Source organism: Rhincodon typus, chromosome 15 (genome assembly GCF_021869965.1).
Source record: "Rhincodon typus isolate 14 chromosome 15, sRhiTyp1.1, whole genome shotgun sequence".
NCBI classification, from domain to species: Eukaryota; Metazoa; Chordata; class Chondrichthyes; order Orectolobiformes; family Rhincodontidae; genus Rhincodon; species Rhincodon typus.
This window is the reverse complement of record NC_063346.1, coordinates 14844347-14863063: the sequence shown is the minus strand read 5'-3', so window position 1 is coordinate 14863063 and position 18717 is coordinate 14844347. Positions and strand designations below refer to the sequence as shown.

The 18717-nt window shown below is 41.4% G+C and overlaps 1 protein-coding gene across 4 annotated transcripts in view; it reads right to left on the bottom strand.

The window, feature by feature from the left end:
* The window catches only part of irf8 (interferon regulatory factor 8), a 28446-nt gene extending 11791 nt beyond the window's left edge, over positions 1-16655 (bottom strand). For 2 of the 4 annotated variants that reach the window (XM_020520283.2, XM_048605735.1), the window contains exons 1-6: positions 16462-16655; positions 16105-16291; positions 13816-13999; positions 11006-11091; positions 5391-5496; positions 4122-4175 (exon numbers count right to left, since the gene is read on the bottom strand). In XM_020520283.2, coding sequence (XP_020375872.1) covers positions 4122-4175; positions 5391-5496; positions 11006-11091; positions 13816-13999; positions 16105-16291; positions 16462-16472 — 628 coding nt within the window. In that variant the 5' untranslated portion in view covers positions 16473-16655. Of the gene's footprint in view, positions 1-4121; positions 4176-5390; positions 5497-11005; positions 11092-13815; positions 14000-16104; positions 16292-16434 lie in introns of all 4 variants that reach the window. The other 2 variants (XM_048605733.1, XM_048605734.1) reach the window with 2 other exon arrangements.
* Positions 16656-18717: the final 2062 nt, after the last annotated feature.

Below are 18717 nucleotides of genomic sequence, written 5' to 3'. Positions count from 1 at the left end.
CAGACTTGACTCAATTCCTTAGTGTATGGATGTGCTTTAGCATCTTTCCTCCCAACTTCTTAGGGATAAAGACTCTGTATTCTTTATCCAATATGCCACCTTGTCATGTCATTTCACACCCATCTGCCCAATATGCTTATGACTATAAGACTGTCTTTGATGCTTTTGGGTCATCCTTCTATCACCACTTCTTGAAATCCTTGGAGTGTTGCATCTTGTTTGGTAGTTCACTTGATTTGAACAAGGCCCTTGACTTTTGAGCTTAATGTCTCTAAGGGGTCGATCATTTCCAGAGCAGGCGAAGCTGTTGCTTCTTGTTGGATCTGGAAGGTTTCACACTCTGTCGCAGCATCCTCTATTTCCTTCATGCTCTCAACATCCTGTCAGCGATGTCCATCTGCTTCCCTTGCTTGTGCCTCTCATTCAGATGATATCTTTGCAACCCAAAGAACATACTTTCCAAACACTTTGGAGCAGATAGTGGTGACTTGAGGAAAATATTTTGAAGTGGCTTGTGTTCGGGCTCGACTGTCACTTTTTGTCTTCAAAGAAAGCATTGGTGAAAATGTTCACCAGCAAACAGTGGCCAGGCACTCTTTCTCAATCAAAGCAAAACAAAGTTCCATTTGTAGTAAAGCCCTGGATGCAAATTCAATGGTTGTCCTTGCTACATTAGGGTTGTTCCAAGTTCTACCTGCACAGTGACTTCATCATTTACATTACAGTATTTCGGTAGCGGCCTTGCCAAATTAGTTGCTCGATATAAGTGAACTTGCTTCTTATTCTGTGCCTAATACCACTGCACAAACTGGAAGCCAGCTGGTGCAATGGTTCCCATTCAGATGACAAATGGGGCAAGAACCTTGCTAAATATTTGCCACACCCAACAAATCATTGCACTGCTTTTACATTTGTTGGTCACCACATCACTGCTACAGCTGTCACCAGTTCTGGATCTGGGCAAAGACCTTTTGCTGATGTACATAATCAATGCACTTGATTTTAGACAATTTAATTGCAATTTTTCTTCTTCAGCTTCAAGTTCATTGTGAGGGCTCATTCCAGCAGTCACACGGGAATTTGATCGTGGTCACCCATGGCTTCTTCTATTGAGTTTCTACAGCAATAAACTAGCCAATTATCCACCATAACATGCACTCCAGTAAGATAATTAACTGTCTCATGTTGTATGTCTTGATACTTTTCCTCTGGAGCTATGGAAATGCCGTATGCTTTATGCAGCCATCTGTATCTCCTGAACAGCATTTAGAATCTTGGTAGAGAGCTGCTGCTTTCATGCCGCTTCACTTGCCAGGGACCACCTTTGCCATGTAAGGAAGCGAAGAATTTTGTCTTTGCAAGTTTTGGCAAAATTCATTCAATAATTGGCATGGTGTAGTGCGATCTCTTCAGAACTTTAATTAGATCTTCAAGGTCAATGAATAGTCAACTTTTTCACTACCTCCATTATGTAGGAATTGTTACTTTCTTGATTATTCCCTTCTTTTCCAGGTCTTCTATCTCGTCTTTCGGGCTGGCCATAAAAATAGCTTGAGTTTTCCTCATCTGATGCTGAACTGCTCTTGCATTCTCATCTACTTTGACATGGTTTTCTCTCAGAAGGCATATTGTAAACATATTGTTATACTCCTCTAGAATCAGTTCCACATTCAGTGCTTTAATGTATTCCAAGTTGTTGTAAATCTCTTTTGGCAGGTTGAGGGTTACTAGTCCAAACTTTAGACTTGCTCTGGTCGGAGTGCTTTTTCTTTGCTTTGCTTCTATGATCTGGAATTCCAATTCTCCTTCATGTAGGTGCAATGGGCTCACAGAGTGATCTATCCTCTCAGCACAAGTATGGTACCATCATATAGCCTCTATCTTATTTTTAACTGCTTAATTTTTGGATCTCCACTTCATTAAGGTCTGTGAAAGACTGTGATGCACCAGTGTGTATCTGATACTTTAATTTAACCTGATGTTCTCCTTCTGCAGTCATCATTCCAACAGTCAGAAACCACGTTAAACCTGGTGACCTAACTATTCCAGCTTGTTGTATGGTTCAGCATGGTTCATCAGCGTCTTTAGCTGATATCTCTCTCGTGGCCATCTGCACTTACTCATTGCAATTGCTTCAAGCCATACACTTGTTTGTAAAACAATTCAGCTTCTTGCAGTGAGAATATGGTTTTCTCAATGCTGGACATGCTTTCTTTTCCTTCGTCTGATGTTTTCCATGCTATCTATATCCTATACTATTATCTGTGATTATTCTATTCTGTGGCCTGGACGTTCTATCAGTATAAAGCAAGGCCGAGTCTTTTCTGCCATCAAAATGTTCTAGTTGCTGACTTATAATCTCAATGCTGCTGCACATGTCCATCACTTTCTGCACAGCAAGTTCTACCTCCTTCAGGCATGCTCTCACTGTAGGTCCACTGATGTCTAATACAATCCTGTCTTTAATTAGATAATTTCACAAATTCTGTAAGCTGTGCTGATCAATGGAATCTTTTTCACTTTGGGCCCTAATATTGAACACATACCGTTCATTCAAGGTACAAAAAGTGTGCTTTCTCAGCTTTCAAAATTTCTACTGTCTTTTTTTCTGTTCGTCAGAGACATTTAAGGGTGAACACTTTGAAATAGTCTCGCACAAACTGTGACAAAAATATAGTTACTCTTGGCTGTTCTGGCTCATTAAGTGAATCCGTTGCACTTTTGTAATCTTTCTATTCCAAGTGAGAAAACTGCCAGTTCTGCTTCATGTCACATTTCGTACAGACTTGCACTGGGAGAGAAACAGTTGTAGCTATCATGCTTTAGGTGGTGTTTCAGCTGTGCTTTGCTTCATTGTTCCTTTGTCATGTCTTTTAGTGGTTTATAGCAGCTTTCACAGCTCTGGACGTATATCTCTCTGTTGTAACTGTGTTTGTATAGAACTCTTCAACACTCAATCTCACGCCCACATTTAATACTATGTGGTCAATCTAGTATATGTTGGCTTCACTTTGACTTGATTTTATTGCAGCTGTGGATCACCCCAGTCAGCACCTCATGGTGGGGGTCAAGTTACTAAGGCAAGGCAGGAGGCACACTTGTGCAGTTTCCATCCAAATTAAGGGAGCGCAGTGTGGGTGAGGAGGAAGAGAAGCTGTAAAGGGCAGCAACAAGGGCTCTAAAGTGGAGTGAGGGTCTACGATGGGACACAGGAGTTTTAAACATACCAACAAAGGAATACTCAGCTAACTTGTAACCAGGAGAACAGTGTTATTCCTTGCAAATGAATGTAAAGTATCTAGCTTAAGATTGCTGGAACTTGGGAACTATTTTATGGGGAGAAACTAAAGTGATTGCTATCGCAATTAACTCTGTGTCAATCAGATAATATAATAATGAACAGTTTTATTTCACAAACATAGAAAATAGGTGCAGGAGTAGGCCATTCGGCCTTTTGAGCCTGCACCACCATTCAATAAGATCATGGCTGATCGTGCAATCCCAGTATCCTATTCCCGTTTCTCTCCATATCCCTTTGGCCGCACGGGCCACGTCCAGCTCCCTCCTGAATATATCTAATAAACTCGCCCCAACAGCTTCTTGTGGGAGAGAATTCCACAGGTTCACAACTGTCTGAGTGAAAAAAAACTTCCTCATCTCAATCCTGAATGGTTTAACCCTTATTCTTAGACTATTTTACATTATGTGAATCCCATCTCGAAGGACCTCAGATTATGTGAATTAATTGAGATGCAGTGGCTGTCTTGGAGACAAACATGCAATAGTTCAGCAGACATCTCAGCAGTTCATGGAAAGTGTGTTTAGATGATGCTTTCAGTGTTTAGATTTGTCAGGCATACATTTAAAAATCCATTTGGTGTTAACTTATATCTCTTGTCTCGTACCAATTTAAACACTATGATGTCTAGGAAATCAATGCTTCCTCGTGTGCAGTGGCTTTAAGGTTAAATGGAACAGTGATGATCATTGAGAATATTGGTGAATTTTTCTAATTCTGCTCCTGTGCAAGTCCAATTCCCCCATATTTCAACACACGTACAGGAAGTCTGCATCAGATATGAACTTCAAAGAGCAACAATGACCAGCAATGATTTTAATACCTGAATTGGGTTGCAGAGGTCCAAAGTTATTGGCATAATACAGCACTGAAGAATCTGTGACAGAGAAAAATAAAAGATTGAATCACACGACCTCCATTATAATGAGAAACACAACAAAGCTAAGAGAAACAAGAGTGAGGTATATTTTGACTTCCTGTAGCCACGCAAAGGGGCAATGACATGTTGGAAGGTCATTTTCTGTTTTGCTCAGCATCTATTGGGAATGAATATCAGGATAGATGTAATATGAGTTGTTGACTCACTATCAGCCATTTACATGATTCACTAAATCAAGATCTATCTCAGGGAGAATTAAATATATAACCACTACAATTACAAACTTGCAATCTTAATGAATGGTTGACTGCTGTGATGGATTCTTTCTAAATGAAAGCAAAATTAGTCTGAATAGCCTACAAGTCCTTGTAGATTGTATTGAAAAGACAAGAATGGAATGATACTGCAGTGTCAATTATTTGTGTGCCATTTATAGGTGAGGAAGGCTATTCAGACTAATTTTGCTTATTGATTCATTCATGGAATATAGGCCTGGCTGACAAGGATAGCATTTATATCACCCCTGATTACCCTTGAGAAGGTTGTGTACTTGATGGTGGATCTGAAACTCCTCTGCACTGTTTTTATGCAGGTTTTAACTTGCTCAAATTTTTCCTCTTAAACAGCAGGGAAAGGTAGTTTAGTCAAACATACGAAGTGTTAGCGCATAACCTACGTTCTTAGATTGCGATACCATAAATTTTACATTTCATAACCATTGCTTCCTAAGTTCCCCCTGCTCTTAATATTGCTCCTGCACTTCTGGCCTCCTCCCTGCATGAAGGGATCTCAGCTCTCAGTCTCCTGTATTTATCTAGAATCTGATGGATTGTTTACTCATGAGTAGATGGTTGAGTGCAAGCTTTGTTCAGGTATTTTTAAGAAATTTCCATCACAGGCTTCACATCATGCAAGGAGAGTAGAGGAAGCTCCATGGGCAATCTTCACAATTTCGATTTAACTGTTCATAGCGGAGTATTTTTTCATAAATTTCCCGTGCTTTAATAGCAACTGCTCAAAGTTTACGAATTCTTGTTCTTCCAGCTGACAATATTTCCTCGAACAGAGATTCTATTCCACTTCCTGATCTTTCAGAATTCTCCTAATGGGTCATAACCTGTGATAAAACTTTCCGAAAGACTAAGCAAACAGAAAAATATATAAATCAGATTACAGCTAGCTAGCAAAAAGGGAAGACTTGGCTTGTTTTACCTTCAATGGTTTGTCGTCCCCACCAATCTTGCTGTGGTTGACTTGTACAATCCTCCTGTGGTGGAGAATGACTTCTCTTTATTATGCCATTATAATCCACAATAACCTGCAAAATGTATTTCAAAAAACACATAATTATCTCACCAACATTTTTCATAGGTTACTAGTTTATCACTCTATACAGACAATAGTCTGCTTTATCCTGCAATTATACATCTTATTCCCAAATTGATGTCAGCTCCTGCTGTTTAGCAATAAATAGTATGAATTCAATGACTTAAGGGAAAGTTTGAAATAATACATTCACACATTTTGTCTACTTATCCCCTTCCTTCAATCCTGCTTCCCCTGAATGGAGATTTGGCTGCTCTATCAGAATCCAATCAATGCATCATATCCTGTAATGTCCCTTTTCAAGTCATTAAACTCCATGTGTCATGCAATGGGAAATTAAGTTGGGAAAAGGAAAAGCAATGACTAGCTTTTACAAAGTTGTACTTCAGAAGTTTGTCTATCAGCAAAGTGATGGAATGTGTCACCACAATGCTATCAAGTGGCACTTACACAGGTTGCTCTGGACTGATGGACTCTCTTTAAGGTATATCTTTCTTTTTTGTTTCTTTTCTTTATTCATAAAATTATTCAAAATGGCACTGAATCGTGGCAACAAATTGCTGTATTTTGTTGTAAACTTACTGTAAAATATATGTGACAATAAAATCATTCATTCATCACTCATCAGCTCACTTCCTGGACTTCATCACTGCCTAGTCCAAACATGTACAGAAACAGCTGAATACCAGCAGGGGAATGAAGTGAGAACCACTGCTCTCGAAATCAAGGCAGCATTTGATGAAATATGGCATCTAAAAGCCTGTGCTAAATTGAAGTCAATGGAAATCAAGAGGAAATCTCTCCACTGGTTAGATTCTTACCTAGAACGGTGGAAGACTGTTGACCTTGGGGAGGCCAATCATCTCAGCCCCAGTATATCACGGTGGGAGGTCCTCAGAATAGTATCCTGACCAGCTAGCCCAACATCTTTAACTACTTTAATGACATTCCCTCCACCATTAAGTCAGAATTGTGAATGTTCAGTGATGATTGCACAGTATTGAGTAATATTCATAACTCCTCAAATACTGAAGAAGGCGTGTTCATATACAGCAAGATTGGACAATTTTCAGTCTCAGAATGATAACTAGCAGGTGACATCCACACCATGCAAGCAGCAAGTAGTGACCATTCAAAGAGAAAGAATCTATTCCCTTGACATTCAATGGCATTGCCACCTCTACTTCTCCTGTGCAGACAATCAACATTATGCACTTACCACTGACTAAAAGCTAAAACTGGACAAGTCATGTAAATATTATGGCTACAAGAGCAGGCCAGAAGTGAGCAATTCACTTCCTAACTCACCAAAGCCTGTCCACCAGCAACAAAAGCACAAGTCAGGAATGCAATGGCGTACTCTCCACTTGACTGAATGAAGATGGTTCCCATAATACAACAAAGGTTCAACAACATCCAGGATAAAGCAACCCATTCAATCAGCTTCCACAAATCTAAACAAATATTCATTCACTTCACCACTGTACAGTGGCCGTAGTGTGCACCACAGCAACTCGCCAAGGCTCCTTCCATAGCTCCTTTGAAACAAGTGGCCAATGTCACTTAAACAGACGAGGGGAGTGGATGCATGGAAATTCCACAATTTGCGAGACCCCTTCCAAGCAACACACCATCCAGAATTTCAAATAAACTGCCTTTTCTTCATGGTCACTGGATTAAAATCCTGGAATTATTTTCCTAACCGTACTGTAATTGGCTATACACAACATGGACTACAGCAGTGCCTCATCACATGAGTCTGAAGGACAATTAGGGATCAGCAACAAGTGCTAGCCATGGCAGAGACACCCATATGCAATGAATGAACGAAAAATGTGACAAATATCAAACAAACTACTCCAGGATAGAACAGAATCCACACAGTGTGAAAACAGGCCCAACACGTTCACACCAACCCTCCAAACAGCATCCCACCCAGACTCACCCCCCTACTCTTTCCCTACATTTCCCATGACTAACTCACCTAACCTACACATCCCCGAACAATATGGGCAATTTAGCGTGGCCAATGTACCTAACTTGCACCTCTTTAGACTGTGGGAGGAAACTGGAGCACCCAGTGGAAACCCATATTTACACGGGAACCAGACAATTGCCCAGGAAGAATTGCATGCTCTTCTTAAATTATCACCACAAATCTTTACTGTCTACCTCAACATCTGGACAACACCTCGCTTTAACATCATATTAAATGGGAAACAATTCTAACAATGGTATACTCTCTATGTGTCTTATACACTTCGATCCTGGACATGGGCCTGAAACCCTTGAAATGCATGGCTAGGTACAGCAAAGGTTTTATTAACCAGCACCTATGGGACCAGGAATGATCAAATATTCCAGATAATCAAGAGGTACATGTAACCATAGAAAACCCTGACCAAGCAAAGCTTCAAGACATTGACATTTCTCAAAAGTTCTATATCAACAAAAAAAAAATTTGTGCAACGTCAACACTCGTCCTAAAACCAATGTAAATACACACAGTAAGCAGTAGAAACATAATGCAGGGGGTATGCACAATACTGTTATAATTTATTTACAGCATAAACACTCGAACATCATGGTAGATCGAGGTATATCATTTTTGCCTGTTAACAAAGAATGCTAGTTGATAATGTGCTGGTTAAAACAAAGTTTGCTGTACTACAGTCAAAACCAAACTGATATAAGTCCAGGCTTCTAATGCAACATTCCCTGCAAAACTGCTTCCATAACATTGCATGTTATAATCAGTGTAAAATTGACAATGAACAAGTCTAATTTTAAAACACTGCACTTGCACTGCTCCCAAATAATCTGAGCTTGATACCACATCCATTTATACTATGGTGTGCACTTCGAGTAATAATTATTGAAATGCTTGCAATTTAAGACTTCTAAAATTGAGACTCCACACCAGTGTACAACCCTGCTCAAACGAGCTTGACAATCAAAAACTGGAAGTGTAAGCAAAAAACCAGAGAGGTCAAGTTAACCACAACACAAGGACACTAACCTTGACACTCGCTGAGGCTGAAAACTTTTCAGTGCTCCGTGGCAAAAAGCAGTTTGTTTGGAGATTCTCTCCATTATACTTAAATGCCATAGCACCAACAAGAGAAAGGAAATGTATGCACTGTTATCATAAAAATAATTGGCCAGCCTGTCAGCACTCTTATCTATTCATTTCTGTTCTCCCTGCCTGTCATCTGGCTTCAATCCCATCTACACATTAGCATATTTAGGAGCATAAGAAAAAGGAAGATTAAAAGAACCAAAATTCACAAGATAGAATCCCTGCAGGGTGGGAGCAGGCCATTCAGCCCTTCAAGTCCACACTGACCCTCCAAAGAGCATCCCATCCAAACGGACCTCCCCCACCCCTGCATTTCCCATGGCTAACCCACCCAGGTTGCACAATATGGGCAATTTACTGTAGCCAATCCACCTAACCCACACTTCTTTGGACTATGGAAGGAAACTGGAGCACCCAGAGGAAACATCTGCAGACACGGACAGTCGCCCATTGGTGGAATCAAACCTGGGTCCCTGGGGCTGTAAGGCAGCAGTGCTAACCACTGAACCGTCATGCCACCCCTGGTATATAATTGCTGGTACAAGAAGATAGTTTTATCTTTTTACTTAATTGAAACAAATCAAAAATGACACTAGTTTAAAAAAAATTAAACTAAAATTGTTTAACCCTTTCTCGGGTTAGCTGAGGACAGAAACAGGACATGGCAGCAGTGGTAACAACTATTTTAGAGAGGGGGGCTTCATGTCCATTAAAATAGTTCTGACAAACCTTTCTCTCAAGTCATTCTTTAATATTGTCAGACTATTGTCCTTCCGCAAGCAAGTTTCCACATGCTTTTTCACAGAAATAGTGCCACTCAAATGAACTGCTACAATGAATGTTGGGAAGAAGTCGGAAGTCAAGCAACAGGCACTGGCAGAAGTGCTCTTTGAATAATCTAGGTCGTTACATCAATCCCAATCCCAGATGGTGAAGTATGAAATTAAACAGTAACATTTTCACTGAAAATAGGTTACAGCTTTGCATAAGTTTGCTTCCCAGCTACAGTGTCCCAACAGTCATTCATTATAGTGTTTTGGTGAGACAAATTAAACAAAATGAAATTAAAGAAACAGTTGACAGCCCTTTTACAAGGAACAATGTAATGAAAGTAAACCCAAAATGAAATTTACAAACTTTAAACTTAAATATGGTCATGGAAATGGATTATGTATTCCAGCTCCTGCGGCACCCACTGGTCACAGAAACCTACAACATACCAGTGGGCGCCATTTGCTCCCTCTCCAAGGTCACCAAGGTAATCCCTCTAAATAATTAATTAAACAATGCCTTTTACCTCTGTATTTTAACAATGTAATTAACATACTATTAACTTGGATTCACTATAAGGCTCTGTCAAATATTAATTACTCCTAATGCAAATTTGCACTGCTCTGCATAATGATGCAGAACAATAATAATTTCATTTGTAGTTCATTCTATTGGTTATATAAAAGTCATGGCAGAGGTTTCCTCATTATTTCATGGCTGATTGTTTCATTACAACAAGGCCACAAAAGTGAGAATAGACTAGCTAGGATTCTAAATTTATATCACATTAGCTGTTCTCAGCTGGGTTCTCAGTCAGGGTGCCATAAGCGGAAAAGGAAAAGAAAATATGAACCAGCATTCCTGATCCTGTGACTTTTAGTGGAATGTCATCAGAGTAGGGACTGATCAGCTTGAGCTATGATGCTACCCCACGATCATTAAATAGATTTCTACTTGAAAATGGACTCCTGGACTACAAATTTGTTTAGGCCAATCACGCCTTAGCAAAGTTCATGTCTTCAAAGAATGAGGACAGAAAACTGGGAAATAAAGTCCGTGACCATAAAACTATGAAGCCTGAAATAAGTGAGACCATTGTTGTCTTTCACTTTCAACATTTACTTTATGCTAGAAGATACTTCAGTACTTCTGTATGACTTGAGAAACTAGCCAACCTTCAATTACAATGTAAAACCATCATATCATCAGGTAAGTACCTTTCAAGAACAATGAGGTCTCCCAATGTGTTGCTAACATTCTTTCACAGTTAATACTAATATGATCAGGGCTAAGTCATCATATATATCATTGACTACTTGTGTGAACTTTATCACATACAAACTGATTGTTAAGTATAGCCATACAGTAATTGTGACTGTCACTTGAAAAGTCGCTCATTGGGGAATGAAGAGGGTTTAGAATATCATCTGTCATAATAAGGCTACACTTAAATCTAAATTCCTTCTTAATGCACAGAAATTTCAAACAAAAGGAGGTACTGAACTGTTCACTTTACACATATGTTTGGATTACAAACTTATTTGGACCCACAGCCATGAAATCAACTAACTTTAATCATTTAATCAAGTGCTTTTCAATCTGACTGAGGCCTTAAATCGTAAGAAAGGGGTAAAAGGATGCAGTCACTTACGTCCTTTATAAGCTCATCGGATCCAGGTGGGCTGCAATCCATATCAGTGACGTCACCTTGTTCATTGGAATGATTGCCAAATTTACCTGTTTTAGAAGGTTTAAAATCCATTCAGTCAGTTCAATGAACAAAACACAGTATTCAGTCACTGTTCTGGGATATGTTAATCAATGGAAGTAATTTGTGAAAGTGATAGTCTCAGTACTAGTCCCAGAAAGGACTTGTTTAAAGAAATGTTTCTATATTTACTATCCAGGGTACACTTACATGGCCTGATTAATGAGAAAATCATCTCTTTCCCACACATCTGCCCTTTTGTGATTACAAGCTACATTTCACTTGCTAATGAATCCCAGCCTCAAAAAAACCTTCACTATCTTCCAGGGTTCATCATTAGCTGCAAGAAATTGCTGGGAAAGCTCAGCAGGTCTGGCAATATCTGTGGGGAGAAAGCAGAGTTAACATTTCGGGTCCAGTGACCCATCTTCAGAACTGACTGTAGCTGGGAAAAGATGGTTATTTATGCTAAAGATGGGGTCGGGGGTTGAGTAAATGATAGGTGGAGATGCAGCCCCGCGAAAGAAAAACAGTTGGGCAGACATAGGAATGGGTAAAGGTCAGTTTGGGAGAATGAATAGCTGCTAATGGGGACCATTAGTGGCTGACAATGGGTTGTTTGTGATAGCAGCCCATGTGATCACAAGGCCTGGTGTGTGGGGGTTGGGGTGAGGACATGGGAGAAGGTGTTGAGGCCCTAAAATTGTTGAACTCAATATTGAGTCTGAAAGGCTGTACGGTCCCCAAGCAGAAAATGAGGTGCTGTCCTTTCAGCTTGCACTGAGCTTCGCTGGAATACCGCAGCAGGCCCGAGACAGAGATGCTGGCCAGGAAACATGGCGGTGTGTTGAATTGGCAAGCAACCAGAAGCTATAGGGCATTTTTTTCAGACAGTCTGCCCAGTCTGTGATTCTTCTCCCCATTGTAGAGGAGACAACAGTACCCTTGGGTACTCTGCAGCCTTCTGGACTCAATATCAAGTTCAACAATTTTAGGGCTTCAGCACCTTCTTCCATGTCCTTACCTCAATCCACATACACCAGGCCTTGTCAACACATGGGCTGCTAGCAGAAACAATCCACTGTCGGCCATTAATTGTCTCTATTAGCATATTCATTCACCCAGGACGACCTTTACCCACTCCCCTGTCCGCCCACCGTTTTTCTCTCTCACAGGGCTCCATCTCCATCTATCGCTTACTCCTACCCGCTCTTCTGACTCCATCTTTAACATATATACCAACCTTTCCTAGCTACAATCAGTTCTGAAGAAGGGTCATTGGACCCGAAACATCAATTCTGCTTTCTCTCCACAGATGCTGCCAGACCTGCGGAGATTTCCCAGCAATTTCGGTTTTTGTTTCTGATTTCCAGCATCCACAGTTCTTTGTTATTTTTATTCATTATCTGGCTGCCCAATCATCAACAGTGCCCTGGAACACTGCAGATCTTTTGATTCAGCAAATTGGCTCAGCTATCAGCTGGGGCTCAATAAGTTCCCCAAACAGATCAAATTATCTCTGCCTTCCCCTTGGATCAAACAAATACTATACAAAATTTGTAACCAGATCTTATTTTGATTCCGTTTTTTGAAGATTTTTTTAATTGTGTATACTGCTCTGCAAACGTGGTTAATCTAACAATTTATTATTCAAAATAACAGAACTTTATGAACTGAAAGTTAATTGATTCCTTTGATTCAGTCGAATGTCAAAGCAATTGCGTCCTGCTTCATTTTATCAGCTTGGCATCAAGTTAAATGAGGAGGTTGGATAACCCAATACTCTGCTCCTGCCTGCAGTCATTACTATAATTTCCTTAAAAGCTGTACAATTTCAACAAGCAATGTCTTGCTATATATGCTATCATATGTTTGCATAATTCACTCATACCAAAATTCTCTCTCTGTTGCTGTGCTTCCAATAAAACAAATTTGACACATGTTGCTAATATCCATATAATGAATACAATGAAAGTGTGATAAACCTATATGAAACCAAAGCAAATTATTTTCAAGTCATTCCCAAACTTCTACGATAGAGTTAAAATCACTTATTCAAGGAGGTAATTAATTTAATTCCATATGATGAAATCTATTAATTCTAGAATCCCTACAGTGTGGAATCAGGCTATTTGGCCCATCAAGTGTACATTGACCTTCCAAACAGCATCACACCCAGACACACACCCCTACCCTATCCCTGTGAACCTGCACATCCCTGGACAATTTAGCATGGCCAGTCTATCTAACCTGCACATCTTTGTGACTGTGGGAGGAACCCACACAAAAAATGTGCAAACCACACAGCCAGGCACTGGAGGCTGAAATCCAATTCAGGATCCTGGTGCTATAAGGCAGCGATACTAACCACTGAGCCACTGTGATGCCCTAATGTTTCTAGCTCTCTCAAACCCCACACAATACTGCACAGAATGATTTCCCTACAACCTTTTACATCCCAGACACACCACAAATGCTTTATGAATGAAATCTTTAAGAAAATAGAAAAAGATAAAAGAAAAATAGAAAATGTCAGAAATGCGAGGCCAGCTAGTAGGTCAGCCAAGAAAACGAGGAAAGCTCAAGACTTTAAAATGGAGCAGCTCCTCAAAATGTATCTTTCCTTTTCAGACATGAAAAGAACAAACACAACTGAAACCACTGAATCTAAATTGACAAAAGTACATGTGTGAATCTGGCGGTGGAACACAAGGTACATAATCTGCCCAAACTACTGAATTACTTGTGCTCACATTTTTGCTGTCCTTCAGGAACAATTCGATAAACCTTATATGGTTCGGAGATGTCAAGCTGTGAACGGTCAGTCACTTCTTCAAAATCTGGACTTTTGTTGAGCGCACAACGAAGTCTTGTTTTCCAGGTGGCAGGCTCTGCTTTCTCACCTTCTTTATATTTTCCTTTGAAAATAGCCCAAGCCTATAAACGTCATGTAACATATAAACCATGCATAAGTTAGTAGAAAGTCTCAATAAACTAATTGGTGCACTATGAACTACTCTTGTACTGGAAGCCATTAAAGTGGTGACCTCTCACATCTCTGATTTCTGCCTTTGCTGAAGCTAATAGTTAATCTCCAGCCGATACAACTGCAACATTCTTTTCAGCCCCCCAGTTGAAGGACAAGCTTGGTTTTGGCTGTTTTAATCCAAGTGTTAAAAAGCAGGTGATAAAATAGTAAGATGCCTTCCCACCCAAACCTGTATTTGGGAGATATTTTCTAACAATCACCTAAGTTCTTGCTTTTATTGTTCTCTAAAATCAAAACAACAATTCTGTCCAAGTCTTCTTCAGTTTCACAATAATCCGAATAACAAAGCAGACAAAGGCAAAGGGAAATTTGCATCCTGGACTTACATTCTTAAAAAGATTATAGAATCACTCCAGTGTGGAAACAGGCCCTTTGGCCCAACAAGCCCACACCAACCCTCAGAGCATTCCACCCAGACCCATCCCCCTATAACCCACCTTATCTACAAATCCCTGAACACTACGGTCAATTTAGCATGACCAATCCGTCTAAACTGCACATCTTCGGACTGTGGGAGGAAATCCACGCAGACACAGGGGGAATGTGCAAACTCCACACAAACAGTCACCCGAGGGTGGAATTGAACCAAGGTCCCTGGCGCTGTGACCCAGCAGTGCCAACCACTGAGCCACCATGCTGCCCTCAAGGTATTTTGATTATTTCTTTTCCAATGAAAGCAATAGAAAAGCACTCAGTCTCTTATATTCAGCTTCTAAATATATATATTTTACAACTTTAAAAGTTCCACCTGACAGTTGCATCAAGTCAAGTATTTTTCAAAATAAAATTAAACAGAAGCAAAATAAAATCTAGTTAGTTAGAAACTTGGTGCTTAAAGAGTTACAACGCCCTTGATCTAGATATACTACCTCAATGGATGTTGATTTGCAACTGAACTTCAGTTTAGACCTTTGTTCAGCTGCCGATACTTTGTCCTAACTACTACCTAATAATGTGTAACGTTCAACTGGAAGTGTTCAGTTTTCTGCTCTTGTCACTGAGCGAAATTTCTGAATCCTTCCACAGTCCTGTATCCAGATGCAAACAAAGGGATGTATAGCTAGGGTCTTCAGATCTAAAGAAGGATTACTAGACCCAAAGCCTTAACTCTACCTTCTTTCCCTGCTGCCAGTCTTGTTGAGTATTTCCAGTAATATGTTTTTGTTTCAGATTTCCAGCATCCAGCAGTACTTTGTTTTTTTTTGGATCTAAAGCTAGCTCTGTTCTTCAGACATGATAATATTGTCATTAGAAGCATTCTCAACTTGGATAAATAGTCCCTCCCTATAAACTAAATGCAAATTTTCAGAGATGATTTCACTTTCAGTGCTAAATACATACTACATCCAGCTTCTTGCTCTATACATTTTTCCATAATTTGTTTTTCAGTGCAACAGCAAAATGTCTAAACTTACTGCAACTGCAGAATCTAAGTGTCTGAACTTACTGCAACTGCAGAAGCTACAGTATATTTTTGCAAGATAATGAGCAAGAAAATATTGGCCAGGGCAGAGCAAATGAAGCAAAAATTGCCATTATTTTCTACCCAACTTATAAGTTAGTTCTCATTACTAATAGAGATACTCCCTCACCAAGTAATATTTGTTAAAAGGCTTGTTTTCTCAACTGCCAGAAAAAAACATATAATTTACATTTTTAAAAGTTCAGATTATTCCCCCACAGTTTTGTCCTTTCGTTCCTCGAAAAACATCCGACAACAGCTTAACTGAACTCAAAAGTCCCTTGATACAGACCGGCCTCAAAGTCAATGAAGCAAATTGGCTTGCATAAAGATGCGTATATCAGCTTTATGGTTTAGAAATTGGACTGACTAACTAACTTAGGATCACTGCTACAAACCTCCAAAGTGTCCCCAAACCTAACCGTATGCTTCACCCTTCGCTAAACTGTAGCCAAGTATTGCGATCAAAGTAGGACTGCTACATTAAAAAGAACAAATGCAGCATCATAAACTGTGCCAGAATCCTCGTACTTTGAAGATCGAAGCGTCCACCTCCTGGTTGTAGTCCTGTTTCCCGGCGTGTTTCCAAGGAATCCGAAAAGTGACTTTCTGCTCATCGTCCCACACCAAGCCTGGGTACTGATCGCTGTCAATCTGATCAATGAGCCACTGTTTGAGACGGCGCATCCCGGTGCTGTTTCTATCGACCATGCCGATCCTGCAATTGCAACATTTTAACCCATCAGAGAATAACTACCTGGTAACAGACTAGCGTGCCCAAGAAATTTGATTTGTCCTAAATCATAAAACAAGTTACTTAGAAACAAAATATTTTTTTAAACAATTGTGAAAAAAGTTTACATTGTAGTGTTGAAAATGTTTCCTCACCCTTGCATCATTCCACAGCAGCTCTGTGCCAGGTATAATTAACAGAGGTCTATTACCTAACTGCAGTGCTTTTCTCTTCTGGTTTCGTGTCTCCTGTTACTATTCCTTTAATTGTCTGACAATCAATGCCGTGTTATCTCGTCCGGAGCTGAACTGTGCGCGTTTATGCACTCCCAGTAAGGTGGGGTTGACGCTTGGCAACTGTCTGCTCATTGACACTGCGGTCGACCAAACATCTTAGCCAAGTTCAGACGGCGGGGCCAATGAGATGGGAAGGCGGGAGGGATTTCCTCCCAGTCCAACCCTTTTACAAGAAATCAGATGGGTTGGAAGAAGCTGCAGTGGCGGGTCTGATTGTAGTGTGTGTATATCCCTGTCTATTTCTAGGAGGTCCGAGGATCGCTTTTCAAAGTTTCCAGCAGTACATTTTGCGAAATGTGCTTTTATTGTTTCTTGACCTTCCGTCCATTGTACTTTACAATGGTATGGTTGTGTACATGTGGGAGTAGAGGGGGATTTACTTAAGTGGCATGTATTTAATTAGGGAATTTCCCGGGACCTGTACGCCTCCTCCTGTCCCAGGGTGGTAATAGTATCGGGGAATGAGAACCCTTTCGCAATACTCTTGAGGCGTTGTGTTTTATGAATTCCTAATGAGATGTCCCACTAGTTGAGGAGGGTTTAATTTCATTGGACAATACCCACAGACGGGGGGGTGTTTTTTTACTGACGTATTCGGCAGCGGTCAATGAACCAAGCTGATCCTTTAGTGAGGAAAAAAGACCATGAGAATATCCTTTCTCTGAATCAACTTAGGAGCTCGAACAGTTCATACGTGCTCCCACGAGGAGCTCGAACAGTTCATACACTTCACTAACACCTTCCACCCCAACCTTAAGTTTACCTGGACCATCTCTAACACCTCTCTCCCCTTCCTGGACCTCTCTGTCTCCATATTGGGCAACCACCTAGAAACCGATATTCATTTCAAGCCCACCGACTCCCACAGCTACTTAGAATACTCCTCCTCCCACCCACCTTCCTGCAAAAATGCTATCCCCTATTCCCAATTCCTTCGCCTCCGCCGCATCTGCTCCCAGGATGAGTCATTCCACTCCCGTACATCTCAGTTGTCCTCGTTTTTCAAGGACCGTAACTTCCCCTCCTCGGTGGTCGAGAACGCCCTCAACCGTGCCTCCCACATCTCCCGCACCTCATCCCTCACACCCCATCCACGCAATAAAAACCAAAAAAGAATCCCCCTCGTCCTCACGTACCACCCCACCAACCTCCGGATCCAACGCATCATCCTCCGACACTTCCGCCATCTGCAATCCGACCCCACCACCAAAGACATCTTTCCCTCCCCACCTTTATCTGCTTTCCGGAGGGACAACTCTCTCCGTGACTCCCTTGTCCGCTCCACACTCCCCTCCAGCTCCACCACACCCAGCACTTTTCCCTGCAACCGCAGGAAGTGCTACACCTGCCCCCATACCTCCTCCCTCACCCCCATCCCAGGCCCCAAGAAGACTTTCCACATCAAGCAGATGTTCACCTGCACATCTGCCAATGTGGTATACTGCATCCGCTGTACCCGGTGTGGCTTCCTCTACATCGGGGAAACCAAGCGGAGACTCGGGGACCGCTTTGCAGAACACCTACGCTCGGTTCGCAATAAACAACTGCACCTCCCAGTCGCGAACCATTTCAACTCCCCCTCCCATTCCTCAGACGACATGTCCATCCTGGGCCTCCTGCAGTGCCACAACGATGCCACCCGAAGGTTGCAGGAACAGCAACTCATATTCCGCTTGGGAACCCTGCAGCCCAATGGTATCAATGTGGATTTCACAAGTTTCAAAATCTCCCCTCCCCCTACCGCATCCCAAAACCAGTCCAGCTCGTCCCTGCCTCCCTAACCTGTTCTTCCTCCCACCTATCCCCTCCTCCCACCTCAAGCCGCACCTCCATCTCCTACCGACCAACCTCATCCCGCCCCCTTGACCTGTCCGTCCTCCCTGGACTGACCTATCCCCTTCCTAACTCCCTACCTACACTCACCTTTACTGGCTCCATCCCCGCCTCTTCGACCTGTTTGTTTCCTCTCCACCTATCCTCTCCTCTATCCCTCTTCTATCCGCCTCCCACTCTCTCCCTATTTATTTCAAAAACCCCCTTCCCCTCCCCCTTTTCTGATGAAGGGTCCAGGCCCGAAACGTCAGCCTCTCTGCTCCTATGATGCTGCTTGGCCTG